The sequence below is a fragment of the Podarcis muralis genome, chromosome 7 (assembly GCF_964188315.1).
Source record: "Podarcis muralis chromosome 7, rPodMur119.hap1.1, whole genome shotgun sequence".
Taxonomy (NCBI): Eukaryota; Metazoa; Chordata; class Lepidosauria; order Squamata; family Lacertidae; genus Podarcis; species Podarcis muralis.
In genome coordinates this window covers 51912166-51934917 of record NC_135661.1, presented here as the reverse complement: position 1 = coordinate 51934917, position 22752 = coordinate 51912166, and the positions used below count along the sequence as shown (strand labels likewise).

At 42.4% G+C, this 22752-nt stretch overlaps 1 protein-coding gene across 1 annotated transcript; it reads right to left on the bottom strand.

Annotated features, from left to right (window-relative positions):
* Nucleotides 1–1080: 1080 nt before the first annotated feature.
* Nucleotides 1081–19357, bottom strand: PLA2G15 (phospholipase A2 group XV). The gene is made up of 6 exons (XM_028739571.2): nucleotides 19037–19357; nucleotides 10322–10478; nucleotides 8354–8472; nucleotides 7121–7219; nucleotides 6205–6429; nucleotides 1081–5575 (listed from the first exon to the last, which is right to left on the bottom strand). Exons 1-6 carry the CDS (start codon nucleotides 19203–19205, stop codon nucleotides 5064–5066), a joined length of 1281 nt encoding a protein of 426 aa, XP_028595404.2. The 5' UTR covers nucleotides 19206–19357; the 3' UTR covers nucleotides 1081–5063.
* Between the last annotated feature and the right edge of the window lie 3395 nt (nucleotides 19358–22752).

Below are 22752 nucleotides of genomic sequence, written 5' to 3'. Positions count from 1 at the left end.
GACAAAGTAGGGGACACCCAAATACCTTGGGCTAACACACGGTCAACTACATGCCGCCTTAAACAATCCAGCAGTAAAATCAGCAGCTACTAGGCCCTTGGGAATCTTTGAAAACCTTCTCCCGACAGCAGAGGGACACAGCAAAGGGATGGTATCCACAATATACAAAATACTGCTCCAAAATCCCACAAACCCCCTTGACACAATCAAAGAACAATGGGAGCACAACATAGGCTATGAAATTAATCCCACCCAATGGACTAGAATGTGGTCTAAACCTCCATTTAAGTCCATTATCACCCAAAAAAGGGAAACTCACTCAGAAATTCACCTACAGGTGGTACTTAACATCATAGAAACTGGTGCCGATACACCTAGGAACCTCACCAAGTTGTTGGAGAGGCTGCACCTTAAAAGGCACATACCTCCACATGTGGTGGGAATGTCATAAAATTCAACCCTTCTGGACAGCAGTCCTACAAGAGATATGCAAAATAACTAAACAGATATTAGAGCTCACCCCAGAAGTAGCCCTACTGAACGTCTTCCAAGATCATAATGACAAAAGTCCATGGTGACCCCCCCCCATCGAAATACTGACCCCAAACCTCTTTAGCTTCAGGAAAGTTCCTTCATCATGTGCCCAGAGAGTCCTGGAAGGCCTGGTGCCAGCAGGCCCATTCTCAGTTGCTTTAGGAAAGCTGTGCCCTGGTTGACTCCAAGTGCAAGAACTGTTCCTGCTGCAGCTGTATTGAGTGTATTTCATATTATGTTCCCTAAACTTGTGTTTTTGTTAGTATGGCTTTGTTGTACCTGTAAGTCAATCTGTTCTCTGTCTTTGTGAGCTGGTTTGGGCATGATTTTGAAAAGCGCCACATGAATAAACCTGATGACGAGCCTTCAGAGCATGTGCAGGTAAAGAGTGAACCAACCAGTTGCCAGTTGAGTATTGTCCATCACCTACAGTGCCCTTCTTTGTTATGAGCTCTCTGGGCAAGGTCTGTAAACTGCATGCTGTAGAGCAGACGGTTGCTGTTAAATATTCTGTGTTTGAAAAGCACAAAAGAGGCACAGGAAACATTTAGCATTTGATTCACTTTATTATGTTATCAAAGTATGATAATCAAATTGTCAGAAATCTACTGAACTCATTCACACAAAGAGGAAGGTGTATAGAAAAACAACAGGCCTTCCCAGGCAGTGTTCTATATTAAATACTGTTAAGCAGAGAACAGCAAAGTAATTGCTCAGTCCCTGAATTTTTGAACACCTCAAATACTATGTACTCCACAAACTAGCTTCATGGCTAGAATTCTTGACTTTGGCCTGCAAACTCCGTTTCATTTATTGCTCAATGGTGAAATCTACTCTTTCTAGCAGAATCACATAGTAGCCCTAAAACCTTGCAGCAGCAGCATCTATCTATCTATATTTTAAGCAGTTGAAGTTCCATCCAGCACTCTCTACATATCAGTTGTAGTGCATTTGGTCCTTAAAAGTATTTTGGTTTGGGGGAGCAAAGTTGCAGGGACATGAAAAATGAACACATTTGTAATAATTGGGGATAACAAGAGACAGCGTGAAGTGGCAAGCAGTTGGAGAACGTGTCTCTCATGTGCTTTCACAGACTGACAGCAGCAACCAGAACCCAAAGACACATTTTAGGATCATCGTGCCCAGTGAAAATTTGACTTTGAATTGTTGATTCCCAAGATAAATAGAATGTTTTAAAACTCTAGTTTCAAAAGCAGTTTGAAAGAGGGACACAGACACATTGTTGTTTGAAAAATGTGAGTTTTAGGAAATTGCACAATTTGTGGCTCCCTGGCTATGATCTACAGGAAGCTCCAGTTCAATCAGTACTTCACCACTGAATTTATGAATAACCATCATTCACAATGTTAAATGGTGGATATAAATGGCAAAATCTAACCCAATATAGCTTTTCCCATTCTGTTATCAGTTAAAGGATAAAAAGATAACAAAAAAGCCACAATACGATACAAAGCCAAATATAGAAGAGAAAGACTGTAATATAACCAGAAGAAGCCCCAGTGGGACAGCTAATGATGCTTGGCCATATTTAATTTTACAGCAGGCAGCTGGCACAAGCATTGATAAACAAACCACCAATGGCCTGGAATCAACGGCGGGAGGCAGGTGTGTGAGATTGATCGGGACAGATGAGAAGGGAGAAATGAAGAGGTGACATTTTGATTGCACTATGTATTAAGAATGAAATGCAGATGGGACAGAAGTATTACAGGGCACATAAGAATGGGGCTGGAAGTCACAGCAACAGATGCCAGTTACCAGCTACAGCTGGACAATATGATGCAAGGCCAAAACATGGAAAGCACACATACAGTAGGAGCGCACTCTGAATATACATGTGTCCTTTGGTTTAACCCCTTAGTCCTCATCCCCAACTAAAACTAAGCCTAAGCACAAGTAAATCAACACATTCTTGTTACCTTCACCTCTATCACTCCCCCAGCCTGGCACCCCCTGTGTTGTAATTTAAATTGGATCCTACTCAGGAATCAGAGACCTGTGCTTTTGCTTATGTTCCACTGTTATGCACCATATGTATGGATAGCTCTATATGAAGTGTAAGTTAGCAAGTCTCTGAAGATCTGTCACACTCATTTCCTGTTCTCTGCTGTAACAGTCCTAAACAGACCATTAAGGCAAGCCCTAGCCTTCAGAATGTTCCATGAAAGTGATGTTGTGATGAATGTGGATTTCCCTGTGAATGTGTGAGGCCAAATAGTAAGAAATAACTCGGCAGGGAAAAAGAACCCAATGTCACCCACATGAACCCTGCCATCTACATGGCACCAAGCATAATGGTACCTTGAGGCCATAAGACTGAAATGGGTAGGATGGGGAGCAACAGACAAGGTGGAACCAATCTTTGAGCTATAATTAAGTATAGCGTCAGTTTAGCAAGTCAGATTTGCAATCAGAAGCATTCCCAAATGAAACTTGCAGCTACAGAACAAACAGAAGCAGATTGATGCTGACAATTCAAAGACATGGCTTGAGGAGGCACTCTCAGAGTGCAAGGCGTAGAACAATGTCTGCTGGAAACTTTCAGAGGTTATGTTATTGCCATGCCCACAGTGATCACCAGTGGCCTTGTTTAAAATGGTTACTGGAATTACTGAAAAACAGGAAATTGGATGAACAGGATTGCACATTCCATAAGGCAATAAATACTTTGATAAATATTTTGTTTCTTGGAGGACCAATATTATGCTAAGACTACTACAATGTAGCAATACACAATCTAGAAAACCTAAAAGCTTGACAGAGACTATATAAAAATGTTACACCATACCAGTAATGGAAAAATATACTTGCAGACTGTAAGCTACCACTGCAGATTCTGTGTGATCTCATTGTCTAGTTAGGAAAAAGTCTGAAGATTAGAAAAATACGAATGATAAACGTGTCCACAGCTGTCGCTCTGGGCACTTGCTTACTAAGAGGTCAGGCTCAGTGCAAGTTCCTCAGAACAAAATTCAGATTTCCAGGTCACTCTTACTCTCAAACTGGAGTATTTGGCACAAATCTCAAATCAGCCCCCTATTACAAGTGTCCCTTATGACATCAACAATTGACGTACCGCCCCCTTTTGGGTGCTTTTAAAGTTTCAACACAGGGACTAACCAGACATAGATGACGATGCAGCAACTTGTATCCCAAACGTATACTGAGCTCAAGGCAGGAGAGTTTGGTTGTGCCATGTTGGCTAGACACTTATGCTGGTTAGTTAACTGAGGAGATGGTCACAAGCTGTTCTCTGGGTGGGCAGAAGCAGCAGGAATGAATACTAAACCATTTGCTCTGGAAGGAGGGATTGTCAATAGATGGCCAACCCAGCAGCTAACAGGCAATTATGGGGTCAGATGAGCCTCTCTTTTTTTTCAGTCTGCCCAGCACTGTCTCAGATGAAGGTTGGTGCTTTTTTTACGGACACTTCCTGCAATTATGGTTGCACATTACACTCCTGAATCAGGAACGTGAGCAGCTTTGCCCCATGCCATTTTGTTCTATGGTACAAGGCTTGATCTTCCATAGGGGACAAGGAAATAGAATTTGGAAGAGGATTACAGTACAAGAAAAGGAGACTCCAACGAAACATGACAACCAAGTTACAATACCAAAATTTCTGGGAAGAGTTAGCTTTACTATCAGCTCCATCTTTAAGAAGTCTCCAGTAACAAGAACAGTTTAGGCTGTTATTTTGCTCTACAATGCTAAGCGTTGCTGGAAGGCAGCCTGTGTTTTAGACACTCCAGATCATGGAAGGAAGGCATCTGGCTAAAATAGCACTTGTCACAGCACTGGCTTCTGAACAAAGGTTGGCAAGTACTCAAGAGACAGCCAACTGATCACAACAAAACAGAGACCATCTCCTTAATATCTACTATGTCAATTCTTAGGTCTACAGCCAACTGGAAATCTCCAAGTTACAGCAGTAAAGAAAACCTTGCTGTCTTCAGCCATTGACCTTCACCTTGCTCCAGCAAGGATCAAGCTAAAGGGTTCAGCTTGTGCTAGAAAATCTTATCAGGAGCTCAGAGACATACTGTATCTTCTTCAGGAACAATACTCATCTGGCTGGATGTCACCAACTTAAATAAAACCAAATAGCTGCTGCTGGGACTTCACTTAATACTAGCTTCCCAGCTGGGAACAATGACCCAGTACTTGTGACCCTTCAGAAAAGGTTATGTTATTGTTCTTTTCTTTATACTACAGCTCATCTATGCCCTTCCCCACATCCCAGAGAACAAGCGCAGCACATTCTTCACAAAGATGGGCACTGGGATTGCACTAAATACAGCTGGAATGAGCTTTTGTATGTAGGACACCACAGTGTGTTATGAGCACTAATCAAAGAGACAAGTGATCATTAATTGACAGCAACATTTCCAACAAGGCCCAAACAAGTCAAGCAGGCTTTAAATAGGGTTGTCCAAAATAGCCATTCTTCCTCCCTGCCTTAAAAGGCCCTTCAAGTGTCATGTCAGAAGAGGGTATTATGCATTGTGTCATGAACCAAAGAGAACTTTTTTTACGTAGGAAATTGTATTGGCATCATAGAGCATTTCAATGTGCTCACTCCCTGGAAGCTCATAGAGTGTCACATTCTGTTTCTGCTGGCCCACCCACTTCTGACACTGCAAGGCACTTCGCAAATTCACTGTTCCATCACCATCACCATAAAAGATCTTAGGATCCTTGTCTGGAAAGGTGTCATAGAAGAATGACTCTGGGGTCTCCACCCCAGTACCATAAAGACAGTGTATGCGCACCCCTGGAGGAATCATATTGTAGACCAAGGATTCGGTCTCTGTTCTCATGAGCCAGCCATCCTCAAAGCCAATGTCTGTATAAAACTTTTGGTAATCCTGAATAGTATAGTTAGCAAATGGAGTGCTGACAAGGATCTTCTCTGGAGACCAGGTGTAGTTGTAAGGGAGCAACCAGCTGGTTGACACTGCAGATCTCTGCTGGCCTCTGATCTTAAGGGAGCTGATGACAGGGATCCGATTATTGTCACCTGAGGCATTAAAAGTATTATCTGGTTAGTGATCACATGTTGTCATATAAACCCATAATCCAGTAGTTATAAACTCATGACACAGACCAAAACTAAAGTATAGTTTGAATGTTGTCATTTTACACTTATTAGGTTGTACTCTTCAAGCCCTGACATGGAGGGCAACAGTAAAAATATTTTATGCCAAAGATGGCATGATCCAAAGAAAACTACTGCCATATAAAACTGTCATACAATATAAATAACTTCGTGTAATCTAAAGACTTACCTTGAGAGATCGCTTGATGGTTTCATAACAGATAAATATATTACCTGCTATCTAAGGACTCTGCCTCCCAATCTTTAAAATTAGGCAGGAGTTAGCTTTGAACAACATCAGTACTTAAGACCATCAGTAGTTTCCCACAATTATAGAATCCAATCATCCTGGAAATTCAAAGATTGTTTGTCCTCCAATGCCTGTTTCGGGCTGACTCTCTTCAACCAAAAGCTGGTTTTAGGATGAAGACTGTAGCTATTTATTACAGTAGTACATCTAGATGTAGCTAAGCATGTTCAAGTTGCACCACAAACCCCTATCCCTTTTAATAGAGCCCCCCCCCCTCCCTCTGCAAGCTGGAGACATTTACCTGATGCTAGAACACGTAGAGTTTTTGCCACTCCTCCCCATGGGGCACCAAGTGAAATGAAGTCCCTTATGTATTTGTCTTTCCAGTCTTGAGGCTGATGGCTGAGGAAGTAGAGAACATACATATTCCCCATGCTATGGGCAATTAAAACCACTGGTTGATCATATTCTTCATACATTATCTCTATCAGCTTCCGGAGGGCCACAAAATAGTCTGCATTCTCATCTAGAAGGAGGAAGGCAGATAATTTATCCCATTAACTGAATGAGCTTATTAAGTATCTCTATTGTCATTTTATTTAAAACATTTAACACTGAACTGAAAGCTGTAGAAGATCATGTGCACTGTTTTGGATAGGTTTCCCCCCATTGCCCACAATTCCCTAAACCTTTCAGACTATCTCCCCAACATTCAAGACAAAAGTCTCTCAGGTTTGTTTGTTTCTATGAGTCTAAGTTAAAAGAAAGTGTGTCTTGATTGTATAATCTGACACAGGCTGCAAAGAGAATGATTTTGTTCACACATGCACGTACACCACTTGACTTCTGCATCTCAATGACTGGGAAATGAAAATGTGAAATGGCCCCATTAAAAAGCACTGATTTGCATGGATGGTGGGTGACTTTAACAACACCCTGTATCAACATCTACCCTCCAGGATTCCAGCACAGCTCTTCAGGAACAATTTGGCTTGTTGCACCATCCTGGCTGTATTGAAGTAGAAAGGTCACCAAGACTTGTTTTTAAACAACCCTGTAACTATTTAACTATCAGGTGACATTCAGTTGCATCAGGGGCTAAATAGGTTGAACTTGTAAGCCTTGGGAAAACTTGATTACCACAAATTGTGTGTTTGCATGAGCCACAGTTCATTCTGCTCTGTAACCCTAATCCCAACAGATGAAGATTTATTTACTTGGTGCCTTCCGCCAATCATAGGGAGCGCCTCTAATATCTTCATCCCGTTGGTAGCCCAAGTCCACTAGAGTCTGCACCAGTGTATAGAAGTAGGTACCTATGGCCAAAAGAAGAAACTGAATTGCAATGATACTGCAGGCCCAATTAACACTGCCCTTTATGTAACGTTAACATTTCAGGGCCTTTTAAAGCCAACTCCCATATTGGTTACAACATGTTATCAGTTAATTTGTTCAAATTAATCATTCTTCAGTTATAAACAATTACAGTGTCAGTTGCGTTCATCAACAGTTCTGAAATCACAATCTGGAGATGACATTCATTTTCAAGCCATCTGGGACAAGATGTTCCAACAACTGTTCATTCCTGAGTGGTCAATTTGCTCTATGTTTTCATCTATGAGGGTACATGACCACAGGAAGAACCTAAAGAACCTATATGATCACAGCTGTTGGAAATGAGCACTCAGAGATGGTTGACAGTTCACCTTTGACGCAGTCTGGTTTTGTTTCACTTAAATTTTCTCTGACCTTCTAATACCAGGTGAGATGGTACTGACCTTAGCAGCTGGTAGAGTACTGAACTGTGTTTCCATAACTAACATATTTTAACATTGTTGCCTCTATCCTGGGCTGAGCACATTTCCACTCTGTTGCCAAGGAAGTGAAGGCTGAAAGTTAACACCAAGGGTGAGGGCAAGAAATGCCATCTAAATAACCCTGGCACTATGGGGGCATTGTTATTTCTGTTTCTGATATCAGACTTGAATGTTACATTTACTACAAGGAAGAAGCCTTCTAAATCTAATAGACTGCACTACAAATGGCAATATGTACATAGGCAAGTTGGGGAACAGCCATAGCTCATTATATTCAGGTAGGGCTAGGAGAGACACTTGTCTGAAACCCTAGAAAAATCCTGACTCAGTACAAGGCAGCTTACTATGTCCCTTCCTAAATTACATGCTTGGGCCTATGTGTAATACAGATTACTTCTTTTCCCAGCCTTCCAATCAGACAAGTGTGAGCTCTTTCCATAAAATTCAAACAAAGGCACACAGAGAATAAATCTCAAGAACTATTCTCCATCTCTGGAATTATTGTGGTTTTTGTCCAAGGACATTTAGGGGAAGGGACTATTTTGCAAGTATGTTTCATGCATGCATATTTGAGACTTGACACTACCACTGACAAGAGTCCGAATGAGATCAGATTAGGTGAAAAATACATACCAACACTTCTTTTACTAGGGTCAAGGAATTCCAAGGAGTAAGTCTGTCCAAATCCAGGGACTTTGATATCCACCCCCTCTGGTGGCCCAGTGGATCCACTTGTTCGATTGTATACTAGCCTGGGGGGAAATATCAGTATCAAGACCAAAATTTGAATGGGAGTCTATACATTTGAATTATCAGGTACACAAAAGGTGCACAACAAATGGACTTTGAAAACTTGTTTTCTGATGCACACAAACATACACTAACTAAACCAGTAAGGTGTTAAGTCCAATCTGCAGCATACTCTAGACTTCAGGTCTAGAGGGAAGAGATAAGCTTTCTTTACTAATATAGCCAGCCATAAGTAGAGTTTTAGCAAAAAGGGTTAAGAGACTGGTAAGACAACTTTAAGTAGGTTATTTCAACAAAGCTTCTCAGACAGACTTAATATAGCATAAGAACAATATCCACTTAGCTGCTAGGTACTATCTGAAGCAGCCCAGTCTAATAATTGCAAACAATTGGTTGGCCTTGTTCTTGCTGCTATACAGTATCCCTCTTCCTAGAGCTCTCGCTTCCTCCACTCCCTGTAATGTAGATGAGTTCCAGCAGTTTGCCTTAAAATGCACCTGATGATTTTGGCTAATGTCCTCAACTTGAGTGCTGGACATATGTTTTTGTCATAAGCAAATAAGGTAATTAATCATTCTGCTTTGACTGTTCTGGCAGGTAAGTGGAGAAATGTTAACCAATGCCTTCGTAACATGAGGTCTACAGACTTGTGTCAATAAGAAAATGGATGTAATATAGCATTTGTAGTGTTTGCTCTTTGAGAGACCTCTGGGTCCAAGGAACCATTTAATTTATCATTAACTCATAGTTAACATTCTGATACGCAATACAAGACAGCAATGAAGTGTTAAAAAGGCATAATGCAAGTTGAGTAACAAGCAGATTCAAGGATAACAGTTTATTCATGGGGTCACATGGAAGACAGAGCAAACTTGTTTTCTCATGTTTAAGAGGATAGGACCCAAACCAAAGGCTTCAAGTTACAAGAAAGGAGATTCTGACTAAACATGAGGAAGAACTTTCTGACAGTAAGAGCTGTTTGACAGTGGAATAGACTCCCTCTGAAGGGGCAGACTCTCCTTCTTTGGAGCTTTTTAATCAGAGGTGGGACGGTCAGCTGTCATGGATGCTTTAACTGAGCTTTAACTGCACAGCAGGGGGTTGGACTAGATGATGCTTGGGGTCCCTTTCAACTCTACAATTCTATGATTCAACAGCTATTTGAACTTTTATGTATGCAGGTAGTATTTCATGACTGGATTCCTGCCAATTTCAAACTACCACCTTTTTGAATGCTGGCTCAATTCCTACAGCATATCAATCCACAGTCTTCGCTAACAAAATTTAGAACACAAAGCATGTGAGTAACTGGCAGGAAATCACCATGAAAATTGTTCCAGAGGGACAAGGGTGGAACTAAATGATTCTCTGTTTCACACACAATCACATTTCCTATACTGCAATGGGAAATTGTGAATCCATGGCACGTACACATATTTTGCACTGTTTGACTGTAGCCTAAACCTGCTGCCAATTACTGTAGTTTCCTGCTGTAGACATGTGTTCCTCAAAAGTGACAAACTGCATACAGACTTCATAGTTTTCTGGCTGCTACACATAATAGCTGAGCCAGGATTTGAATTCTGATCCCATTGACTTTCCCACATTGCCTTCTTTCTTTTTTTAAAAAAATATTTTATTAAGGATTTTCTTGTTTTACAGAAGTGTAGTGCCTCGTTTTTTGTTTTTTGTTTTCCATGTAACATTTTTACAAATCCGGTTTGGGATCTCAGCTTGAATGTCCCTAGATCTCATACAATTTGGGTACTTCTTGCTACTCAAAAAAGAATCAAATTATTTAAGTCCCATTTTTACACAGAACAGTGTCCTTTTAACAGTGCTATGACCCACCTGATGTTATCTATCCAACAGTCAATGATAACGGGAAGCAGCAGTTCTAAGTTGAGCCACAATGTATAGTAACTTTCTGTCTTCTTGGAGCAGAGGTAGTGCACCACAGAAGGTTTGTCCAACTTTGCTTCTAACTGGTTACCCAAATCTCCCGGCACTGTAATGGTAAAAGGAAGGGAAGAGTTACATCAAGTGCTGTGGTTTTGCTCAGGCATTTTTAGTCCCACCCCAAAGCTACACTTGGGTTTAAAATGCATTGAGGTTTTATTACTTAAAAAATGCTACACTCTGTAAAGCAATCGGAGCTCTGTGGAGAAATGGCCTCAGCACTATTGTAAAGTAGCCTGGAAATTACTCAGTCTCCAAGCCTGTCGGCTGACCTGTAAGAATTATCACACTCTTGTGATGCTTGATATTCTAAGAAATGTAAATACTTCTGAGTTCAGATTATGTTCGGTGGGGGAGAAACTTGTTATCTCAACAAATGGGAGTTAAATTGACTGTTTCAAACTATTTTAGCACACTATGCATTTTTAACTATGCAAGGAAAAAAGTGCCTTCAAAATTATTATTAGAAGATTTTGCAACCGAGAGTCCTTTCATGGAACCTCCCACCTACATTACACAAAACCGATTTGTCAGCTTATTTATCACAATTTTTGTTTGCTTTATATTTTCCACTATTATATACATCAACTGTGCTTTATGCTACTTTTATACTATTTCTGACCTGAAGGAAAGGAAGAATGCAATAAAGATTCACAATTATTTATTCATTCATTATATTAATTAAATGTATACGGTATATCACCCTTCACCCAAGATCACAGAGCGGTTTACAGTATAAATACACAAAACTACACAACATAAAAACAAAATGAATTCTATAAAAAATGTTAAAGGCACTTCTGCATATGCAAGACAGTCCCTCCTCCTCATGCCCCATCTCTCTCATCAGCAAACATTTACATTGTCCAAAGCAAGCATCATTCATGTCAGATTGGATAGAATTTATGGAGAATGGAATTCAACAGTCATGAAACTCAGTTTCTTTTCTCAGCACAATGTGATATATTTTATCATCTCAATTGCTTCTGAAATTAGGTTGAATGAAAATTGCATGGACAAGTGTATTTGGCATTGCTTTGTATATTGACCATTATAGACACTTCCCTCAAAACTGATTATTCACTTAATACTGAAACTGAATACAGGAACTTCAATCACATTGGACTTAATGTAAGGAAATATGCTTGTTTCCTGTAAAATAGCTGCTATATAGGCACTTCTTCAATATTAGTTTGCATTTCCATCAAGACTATGATAACTCCATTAAATGAGTTAACACTTTTTTCTCTTCATTTACTTTTCACTAGCTATTTTACAAGAAAAACACATTTTAAAAAAAAAATCATTGTTACATGGTCCACAAATCACTCCTAGTTCATGTCTGGCAGGTGCAAGAGCTCCCAGCAACTCAAGCCATGTCAGAAGTTAGGCTGCTGCAGTCTGTGGTCCCTGAAGCTTCTGGAAAGTCACCAGGGCAAATATGCCTTAAGTATCTCTTCTCTGCCCACCACCCGACATATGCATCAATGGATGCTGACTAGCCAGCCTGCAAGGCAACCTTTTCCTAAAAACATTTTCAAGGTCTCATCCTGTATTATCTAGACAAGATCACGCGCCAAGCAGTTTGACTGCTTTCCCTATCGCTGTTTGCTGCTTTGACTCAGATGTCTATCCAGGGCTGGAATAGTCATGTATTTACTAATAGTACTATTCTTAGAGCAGACAACAAAAAGCTAGATACAGAATTACCACCCTAGCAAAAACATTTTCTTTCCAATGTTGCAATCTTGAAGGTTTTCCCACCTAAATAGAAACTATATAAACCAAAACTAGTTTCAAGGAACTGAAGAAAGAATTGACATAAATAGGTGTGGGGGAATGGATGGAGCTACCATTCATTAGGCATTTAAAAATCTGGTACAATTAAGTGTCTTAAATATTTGCACTTGGAAACTGGCTGGGGATTTAGAACTTGATTCACCCTCCCTCTGCCTGTTATAACATGGATTTGAGCATGTTTTCTTCATGGTGGGCAGTTCTCAAGTTTTCACCTCTATTCCAAGAAACAGGACTCTTTATTTTTGCTGCTTATGTTTCCCAGGAGTTGCGGAAAAGTCTCCCGTAACTGTTGAACAAGATGAAGAGTTTATAAAACCACTTACAATTCAGGGTTGTTTATTTTGCAAGAAGCTTCTATGTTATAATTAGGACTAGAAGGGCAGTCACATGATGTGCAGATTCCTCTGAAGAGTGCATGAGTAAACAAACCCTGCCACAGACACCCAGCTGCCAACCTGACTCAAACAATGGAGTAGGAGCTTAAGAAAATGAATACCCAAATAGCTTTGTTTAGGGCCAAACTACATCTGACAGTGACAGACCAGAGTCTAAAGCAGATCCCTGATCAATTATTATAGAGGAGTATTTGCATGATTTAAAGCACAGAAATGTCAAGTGAGTGCTGAGCCCTTCCTGTGCTCTCAACCCCGCATTCTAACCACTTGTTCTCAGTGTTTCATCTTGCAGTAGCAATCTAAACCTCAAAGTTAAAAACAGCTGAAATGAAGCTAGGGAGGGAAAGGTTAAGTACCCCAGCCCAATCCACATCTGGCCCACATCATATTAAAACTTGACCATTGGCTGGCTTCCTAGGAATTGTACGCAGTCAACTGTAGATTGTGTTGCATTGCTGTCGCGTGTAGTTTGGCCCTTAGGTTCTTAAGAATTTCAGCAAAAAGTCAATTCAAACCCTTTGTAAGTTATCTAGCAAACCAACTCTGATCCTAAAATGTACTTGCTTAAACCCCCCCCTCAGGAATTAATGTAAATGAAAATAAAAACAACAAAGCTGAACGGTTTGCTTAAAAGCACTGAAGTTCTTTTAAATAAGTAGTACATAGCAGAATGAGCAAAGAGATCCTTATGAATGTTTATAAATACACTACCCTTGATACGAGTCCAACCTACTTGCTTACCAAAGAGCAAAGCTTGCGTCAGTTAGTATCATTTGTAGCAGCAGTTATAGACTGAAAATGGTATTGTTTCAAATGAATGGTATCAAACTGGATCTGGATCTACATAGATTATGCACTAATGTGCTGCAGCAAGCTTTTATTTCCAGCTGCTACAAAGCTTGGCAATGTAGTCAAAAGTCTGAAATACTTGCCTATCAGGCATTTTCCTTTATGACTAAAAAACACTATGTCCAAGCATGCTGCCCTGTGACAAAAATTAAAAGAAAATCAAAAGCAGATATTCTTGAGGTCCCCCTTCATGGATCACTGCCTTGCCGTGGCGAAGTGGCTTGAATAACTCAGAGAAGCTATGAGCTATGCCATGCAGGGCCACCCAAGATGGACAGGTCATAGTGGAGAGTTTTGACCAAACGTGATCCACCTGGAGCAGGAACCGGCAAGCCACTCCAGTATCCCTGCCAAGAAAACTCCATGGACAAAGACAACAAGCATATAAAAGTTATGATGCTGGAAGATGAGCCCCTCAGGTCGGAAGGCATCCAACATGCTACTGAGGAAGAGCGGAGGACAAGTACAAGTAGATTCAGAGCTGATGAAGCGGCTGGGCCAAAGCCGAAAGGACACACAGTTGCGGATATGCCTGGAAGCGAAAGGAAAGTCCAATGCTGTAAAGAAAAATATTGCATAGGAACCTGGAATGTAAGAACCATGAACCTTGGTAAGTTGGATGTGGTCAAAAATGAGATGGCAAGAATATTGACATCCTGGGCATCAGTGAACTAAAATGGACGGGAATGGGCGAATTCAGTTCGGATGACCATCATATCTACTACTGTGGGCAAGAATCCCGTGCTGTGGCTATACATTAAATCATGGGGCAATCAGTCAATAATAACTATCACTGAAATTAATCTTCCTAACAAGGTGCCACAATGCATGTTCTGTACCTCCACCTGCAACTATCTCCATGGCTAACTGCCAGTTTGAGAGGCAATGATTTAGTTTCAAAGAAGGAAGAGCAGACCAAGTGGATCACAGAAAGCTTCTTATCCTACTAAGTCAAGTAAAGAGATTACAATTATTCAAGAGAACGGTGATGGCCAAGAAGCAATCACCAAGTAAAAAAGAATGTGGCTCTACTCCATAATACGAGATGGGCATGGTTGTTTATGTAAGCAACCTGCTACAGGAACAAATTGCACTTGCATGCGTAGGTTATAGATGATAGAGATAAAACCTATGCAAAGACAGGAACACAAAAAACGAACACAAGTAGTTATGCAGTCTCTTGCAATATGAGCAGGCAGATCTTTGACCACAGTCCAAAGGCCAATTTACATTTACTTTCATCTTTTGAAATTCACCAGTTAAGCATCTGGAAAGCCCTAGGGTGAGGAAAGAAGCAAAATATTAAGAGGATTGCTGTTGGTTTCCTTTGCTTTTTAAGTAGCCCATTAACTACTCATCCCTAGTTGATGCTTACACAACCCTATTGGACCTATGCATTCGACCTGACATTCAGAAGACATCTTAAGGCAGCCCTGTTCAGGGAAGTTTTTAATGTGTGATATTTTAGTGTATTTTTGGTTTCTATGGAAGCCGCCCAGAGTGACTGGGGAAACCCAGCCAGATGGGCGGGGTACAAATAATAAATTATTATTATTATTATTACTATGCATATAGGAACTAACTAAGACAATTAAAAAAGAGACACAGACAGCTTTCTGGGGTAGGTCGTGGTAGTTGTTGTTTTTTGTCGTCGTCCCACCCCCACAGCAATTCCCAAACCGACTTGGGATAACATAAGACATTTTTTCTACCCAAGTCAATTTAAATATGTCAGTGTGGTAAAATGTCCCAAAATGAAGCCATGTGTGATGTGTCAGAAGTAGGACTATTATCTGTTTCCCTGGACTGGGTTTTGTTGCTTTTTGGGAGGAAGGTTCGGCTTGGAAAACCACATGGAATATTTCTTTACCCCAACAAGTTAACAATGGACAAAAGGAAAAAACAGCTAAACTGCAAGAATCTATAGATTTTGTGGAATTTTTTGTTGCTGATGTTTTTCATTTCACAGGTGTTTTGCAGCACAAAACTTGTAAATAGTAAATGGCTTAAATTTAGGGAAACGGTTTACCAACCCCACCTGCATGACCATCTCTACTTTTCTGGAGCTGGCATGCTGAGTGGCCCTTGTCCCTCATGCAACGCAGAGAGCTTTTAAGCTGTGTCTTGCTTGCTGGTCTCTGAAAGGCTCTCACACAGGTGCTCTCACACACTCCCAGAGCCAGTGCAAGATCTTCCCAGAGCCCAGTAAGCAAGGGAAAGGGCTTAAAAGCTCTATTCATCATGGGAAAACCCAACACAGAAAGAGCGTTTAAACTCTCCACTTTGTGTCTATTTAATTGCAGGGGATTGGACACAGATGATCTTCAGGGTCCCTTCCAACTCTATTATTCTGTGAGCTGCGATCTGCATGCTGGCCAGCCACCAGGCACATAAAGCTGTGATTGTGCAGGTTCATAAGTTGTGAGCTGATTGTATTGCATCTGAGATCAGACAGTCATGGGAAGACAAAAAAATTAGTAACTGGTGTGTTCCCAATTCTGATAGAAACAGGAAATTAATGCTCCCATAAACAAAGGACCAGGGTGTTGTTTATAATATTTGAATCTTCATATAAACAAGATATGTTAATTGCCATCTGCTTGCCCATATTGGATTTATTAGCAGCTGCATTAAAGCCCCATAGTGAGCATCTGTCTAGCACATGACTTATTTTAACTCATTTATTTCTCATGTGGCTGAAGCCTGATATTAGATCTGCAGATATTTCACTGGTCGCTTTATCTCAGTTGATGCCAGCCCTGGATTAAATGTCAAAGCACATTGTTTAGCCTTTGTGGAAAACAAGTAAGAAGAGAGAGCTGGTAAAGGCTCATCTCCATAAAGAGACACATAGGCAAACTGTTTGCCACTCCACGACCTCAGAAATTCACACATGTAAATTCATTTCATTATTTGATTCTGTTAATCAGGTCTCTCAATATGACATATCGTTTTAAACAATAGTGAAAATTATTAAAAGATAATCAGCCTTTGTCTCAATGACACCATAACAGCTAACCTCTGCTTTTGGCTGATTGCAATGCAACAGTTTAAAGAGCTATTTATTGTTTCTATTCTGTGAACACATACCTGCATGATTAAATTCTGCAGTAGTCAGAACACTGCCTACATTTAATCTGTCATTCTGCTCTACACAAATAACTGAAGTACTATAAATAAGATTATGTTTCATTTTGAAGCGGGTCAAGATCTAGTCAACAGGCAAGGTTTCCCAATGCCAAAATAAACATAGTATACGCTTTTAGATGTGTGTATTTCCTAGTTAAAAAACTACAACCATTTGTGTATGTGAAGAACACAGTTTGGTGAAATCCATGGACTTTATATTAACTGAATTGAGCTCATTTAACAGAGACCTATGCTGGCTTCTGATTCCCTTTTTGCTCCCACCCCTGCCCCCAGAGTATATTGTATAACACAGAGTAATTCTAAAATTCAACAGCTCATAAAATACTAAGAAACACAACATTCCTCCTTCCTGGTGCTTCTACTATTGGTAGAATCTTTACCAGATGAACTGCCACCACATGCTTTCTCAGGAAATACTGGTTGCACACAACTCTTCTAACACTGTTCTTAGGAATAAATCCCATAGATATTAAAGACACTTACTCCCTGGTAAATACCGGTGTGTGAAGGGTTCCAGGCAGTGGGATGTTAGGCTTATAGATTATTCACTACTGGTTTTATCCCACAGCATAAGAAAAGCCATAGTTTTTCTTTAATATTGGTATCAGAGTTGGCATCTCTGTTGTAAATATTTGTTAAAGCTAAATGTCGCCAATAATAAATAAATAAATAAATAAATGTTGCTTAAGCCAAATATCTGGAGAATCAAATGAAGAAAAACACCAGTAACCTGCATAGGACTACAACACCTCCTGTGTTATTTATCCATTTAGTCTAGGTTGTATCCTATTAGGCCATACAGAGTAGACACTGAAATCAATGTACATTACTAACTTAAGTCCAATGATTTTCATTTACTTGGATACAAACCACATTGGCAGGAAGGAGGTTAAAGTTAACATTATCACAGTGGTACATAGCTGTTAGACTAAGTGATAGTGAGGATGCAGGGTGGAATGTAGGAAGCTGCCTTATGCAGTGTCAGACCATTGGTCCATCTAGCTCAGTAATGTCTACACTGAATGGCAGCAGCTCTCTACGGGGTCAGTCAGGGGACATTTCCAGTGCTATCTGGAGATGTCAGGGATTGAATGTAGGACTTTCTGCATTCAAACTAGTTAGTTGCTTAAGATCCCGTTTGGCTTGGAGGCACTGGGCATTCTGGATATGATGGCAGCATAAGTCTGGCAGGCCCCTGGCGGACTGCAGGCCAGTTAACCCTCCAATCCCCTGCACAAGTGTACTCATCTGCCTGCCCCCTACACATGCCTGCCTGGGATAGCATCAAGCAATTGGTTTCTCCAAGTGAGAACACTGAAGAACTAAAATGTGTGCATTTCCAGTCTAGACTAACACAGCCTTTAATGTTTGGTGGTTTTAATCCCAAGTCAGACCATTAGTCCATCTAGTTCAAGACTACCTACACCTAAGGTGGTGGTGGCGGCAGCAGCTGGCTCTCCAAACCCTACTTGGAATTGCTGGGGGCCTTCTACCTACAGCCACAGAGCTTACTGCCTCCTCTCAAAGCTTCTCCCCAGGCTCCCTAGTCCCCATAACTTTCATCCTAAAAGACAAGCAATTCCAGAATGTTTCAAGCCATCCTCTCCCCCTTCACTCTTAAAAGTCCAAAACTCAGGTCACTGTGCGCTTGGGCTTGTGATGCAGCGGGGACTTGGGATCCGTGAGACTTTCGGCCACAATTAACCTGTTAGGTAAAGGTAAAGGGACCCCTGACCATTAGGTCCAGTCGTGACCGACTCTGGGGTTGCGGCGCTCATCTCGCTTTAATGGCCGAGGGAGCCAGCGTACAGCTTCCGGGTCATGTGGCCAGCATCAGTAAGCCGCTTCTGGCGAACCAGAGCAGCGCACGGAAACGCCATTTACCTTCCCGCCAGAGTGGTACCTATTTATCTACTTGCACTTTGACGTGCTTTCGAACTGCTAGGTTGGCAGGAGCAGGGACCGAGCAACGGGAGCTCACCCCGTAGCGGGGATTCGAACCGCCGACCTTCTGATCAGCAAGTCCTAGGCTCTGTGGTTTAACCCACAGCGCCACCTTAGCCCACGTTAATTTAAAAAAAAAAAATCAAGTGCACACATAAGGCATGAACAGAATAAGCCTGTATATCTTCCCCCACCCAATAAAGCAGAACTTACTGCTTCCTCTCTGGGCTTGAGGGTGACCTCCAGTCTCCCCACATCCCCTTCGCCCACGTCTCTCCACATCGCCGCCCCACCCTGAGCCCATGAATAGCCAGGGGGGCTTTTGAAGGGGGGCTTTTGAAGGGTGCCTCCCCCCCTCCCCAAACCCCACGGAAACTTCTCGTCCCAACCATGTGGGGGGATCTGTAGCCCTGGCAACCTTTCCTCACAGGTGCCCATTTTTCCTCTCCGCCCCCCGGCCAGTCCTTACCCAGCACGACCGGGGGGCCGGGGGAGCTCCTTCCTCTGCGGGGAAGGCAGCAGGCGCCGTGAGGCGAGCAGAAGAGCAGCAGGAAGAGAAGGGCCAGCGAGGGGAAGGCAGCCCCGTCCGCTAGGAGCCGCTTCCTCCGACCCCGCCTCGAGCCGGCCGGCCGCATCATCGCCTCAGCTCATGCCCCTCCTCGGAGGAGCGAGCCGCGAAGGCGATCAGAGTCCCGGTCCCGCCGCCGCCGCCGCCTCGAGACAAACAAAACGGCTCTCTCTCCTCTCGAGCTTCCTCCGACCGCTGGAGCCTGTCAGCTGAGGCGGCGCGCGCGGTGCCAAAGGGCCTATATAAAAGGGGGGGGACGGCTAGCCAATCAGCTTTTCACCGGCTGCCTCGTAGCCAATGAGAGAGAAGTAGGCTTTCCGGCGCTCCTCCTATTCCTTCCCTACCCTCGAGTTCAGTACGGGAAGTTGAGAGCGGAGATGTCGATTGAAAGAAAACACACACCAAAAAACCCCAAGACGTTGAAGAAAACACGGGGCCCCCCCTTTCTTCCCCGCGGCCGGGAAAGACCAATCGCAGATCGAGCAGATCCGCTCCGTCTCAAAGCATAAGAGTTGCATATGCTGCAATTGTACAAGCGAGGACTTGGTGCAACGCGGTTTGTTTTGCAATGTCCACCCACTCGTCTCCTAGTGCAGGGATCAGGAACCGGTGGGTGCCCAGCTTTGCAGCTGCCAGTCCTCTTGATCATGAACAATGCTGGCTAGGCCAGGGGATGTTGGAGGATACCAGCACTGGTGCCCCCATCCCTGCCGTAACAGAAGTGCTCCTGCTCAGGACGCTAAATAACAAGCTTAAAGCGGGCTGGGCCGGCGGGGGCTTCTTTTCTTTCTTTTTCCAGCTGACGTTCAGCATTCTGTGAATACTGAATGTATTGGGCTGTTTGGGAGGCAAGCAAAAGGCATTTCAAGGACACATTTCAGCCTGGCAAAGACACTAAAGGAGAGTGTGAAGCAGGGCTGGTGAAGGTGCAGCGTGGGAAGAGTCCCATGGGCAGATACAGAGGCTCGGAGTAATGTATTTGACACACATACCCAGACCTGTGGTCCCCCCTCCCTTCCATACATAGGTGCAAGGACTTTTCTGTTATTGTCAGAGTAGCGAAATTGCATTTTTAAAGGAGCTGCATTCTACCTTAAGGTAAAGTCAGCTCTGGGTGTGACTCAAAAAAAGTATTTAGGATGTGCCTAAATACCACTGACATCAGTTTATCATATTTCTCTGTGTGCCTGATCACAGTGTAGGAGTATAAACCCATCCGTAACCAGTTCTGTACTGTTTCCTGGGAGCCAGATGGGTTTTTCCCCACCCACATCTCTCTGGGTTCTATTCCTGCCCCCAAACGCCACCTTTTCCTCCCCAATGGAAAATGAAATAATATTGATTCATTCATTCATTTTATGCAGCATGTGACTTGCTTTATAATCTGCTTGCTGAGCTGCTTTGTGTTTAACTAGCAACAGATAAAGTGGAATCCGTTGCACTTTTTTTTTTTTTTTTTTTTTTGCTTTTTTTGTCCGCTCTGTCATGTGCCTGTGCCTTGAATGGGTCACTGATAGCTGCTAATCAGCCAAGAAGGCCCTTGCCAAGAAAAGCCTTTTAAATGACAAGACTCTATCTTGAGTTGAGCAAGAGCTATGCCGTTGTTAGTGGAGTCAGAGGTGAAACTGCAGCATAGGACCAGAGTACTGTAAGCACACCCTAATTTGTATTTGGCAGACTGGCAGGCAGGCAGACACTAGTCTTTGAATATTCAATTTATTAAATTATATGTGCTTTAAATGAAAAATGAAATTGAATCTGTGGAATCGTGAAAGAGGTGGGATGGTTCTCTGAGCATGCAAGTTTGCAAAAATCCTGTTGTCACGGGAAGAATCCTATGAATATATTAAAGAAGGGAATGCCATGAGAGACTACCTCAGCCCCAAAGATCTTGCTTGTTACCAGTGTGGCCTCTGCCAAAGACAGAACAGGAAGCAGACCTTAGAAGAGGTGGTATGGTGTAGAGGTTAAGAGTGTCAGACTAGGACCTGGGAGAGCAGGGTTCAAAGCTCCCCTCAACCTTGAAGCTCACTGGATCACCTTGGATGAGTCACTGTTCTCAGCCTAACTTAACCTCACAGTGTTGTTGCAAGGATAAAATAAGGGGAGGGAGAGCCACATGCGCTACCTTGAGCTGCTTGGAGGACAGGTGGGATAGATATGCTATAATAAATAAAATAAATAAAAGATGTAGCTTAGGGGCCCCATGCTGACCTCTTTGTGAAAGGGGGAAAGGGCAAACCCCACTGAAATGTAGGGTGGGCCAAAGAGATATGAGAAAGCCTCTTCTAAGGTGGTGCTAGATGTACCGTATGTAATTTTTAAAAGCTACCGTAATCTTTTTAATTAAAAAAAATCAAGGGAATTTTCTAGACAATTAAAAAAAAGGTTTGCTCAGTTAATCTAATGGAGGAAATGGAGTTCATCTAATAGGGAAAATGGAGGAAAAAACTCCCTAAGCTAGGGATGGAAAATCTGGGGCAGAGGGCAATGGAACAGAGCATCCTAGAAAAGGTGAAAGACTGGTCAGGATCATTCCACAATGTGTCAACATGCTGCAAGGACTTACTCATATTGTCTTATATGGGAACTCCTGACTTCAGTCTGACCTAGAGGAGAAACAACTCCCTTTAATATTTGTCAGAACAGGTTACCATATGGCAGACTTTGCCAACCTGGTACCCTCAAGTTGTTTTAGACTAAAACTCTCATCCTGTTAGCTGGGACTGATTGGCTGACATATGGTTTCTGGGAAGACTCTTCCCCTGACTAGATGTGGTGAAACTACCGATTGGAAAAAAATGAGATGGTTGGAAACCACTGATCTTAGAAGCAGCTAATGAGGAAAGATGTTTGTCTTTTCAGCTGTGGTTGAATTTCGAGACTGCTCAGCATGAGACCTTGAGGGTTTTCCCTCAATCAAGTATTTATTAGCTCATCAACTCCACGTTTCAGACAAGTGCATGTATGCAATCTTCATTATGTTGCCTAAGAGCTGACTCAAGCTGTTCTCCAAACCAGGATATAAGCTGGTGCTGGAAACACGGAAAACTGATTTGCATTTCCTTGCACCATAACCCTTTGGCTCAACTTGCACTAAGCATTATTGCTTTCATCTGAAGTCTCTGTCTTTAGGCTTCTCCGTGTTCGGGTGCTGGAGTTGTAGTCCAAAAGCTAGTGAATTTTCATGGGGACTGTTTTTAATTGCAAATTGATCTGGAAGGGTGGAGAACTGAATTTAAGATTGGAAAATGAGGCTACAATTGAGGGATCCACCCATTCCTAGCCCTTGGTCAGCCCTTAACCAGGTGGATCCATCACCCTCCCCTTGCCTTGGTGGCAGCAGGTGGGAACAGCAAGAGCAAAAACAACCCGGTCAAGCTGACAAGCTGATTTTGCTGACACCTGCCATTTCAATTCACCTGCAAAGCCCTTGGCGCCTTAAAAAAGCATTGTTCTGGAGTGATGCCATGTCAGATTCCCTGAGACATTGTGTGGGGAATCAAAAAAGGAGGAGCTAGTCACATTCACCCAGCCTCCAGCACTGAGAGGTGGCACCTTGGGTTGTGGCAGAGTAGTGTCGAGCCCTCCTGAGGCCTGGGCCAACAGCAGCTGCC

What these genes read in the sequence shown, in the direction of transcription:
- PLA2G15 (XM_028739571.2), bottom strand. Translation starts at nt 19,205, where the DNA reads ATGATGCGGCCGGCCGGCTCGAGGCGGGGTCGGAGGAAGCGGCTCCTA. An exon ending in CGGCCCCCCGGTCGTGCTGG is followed by an intron (nt 10,479 to 19,036) that starts GTAAGGACTGGC and finishes TTACCATTACAG; the next exon opens with TGCCGGGAGATTTGGGTAAC. An exon ending in TGATTGGCGGAAGGCACCAA is followed by an intron (nt 6,430 to 7,120) that starts GTAAATAAATCT and finishes TCCTCCTTCTAG; the next exon opens with ATGAGAATGCAGACTATTTT.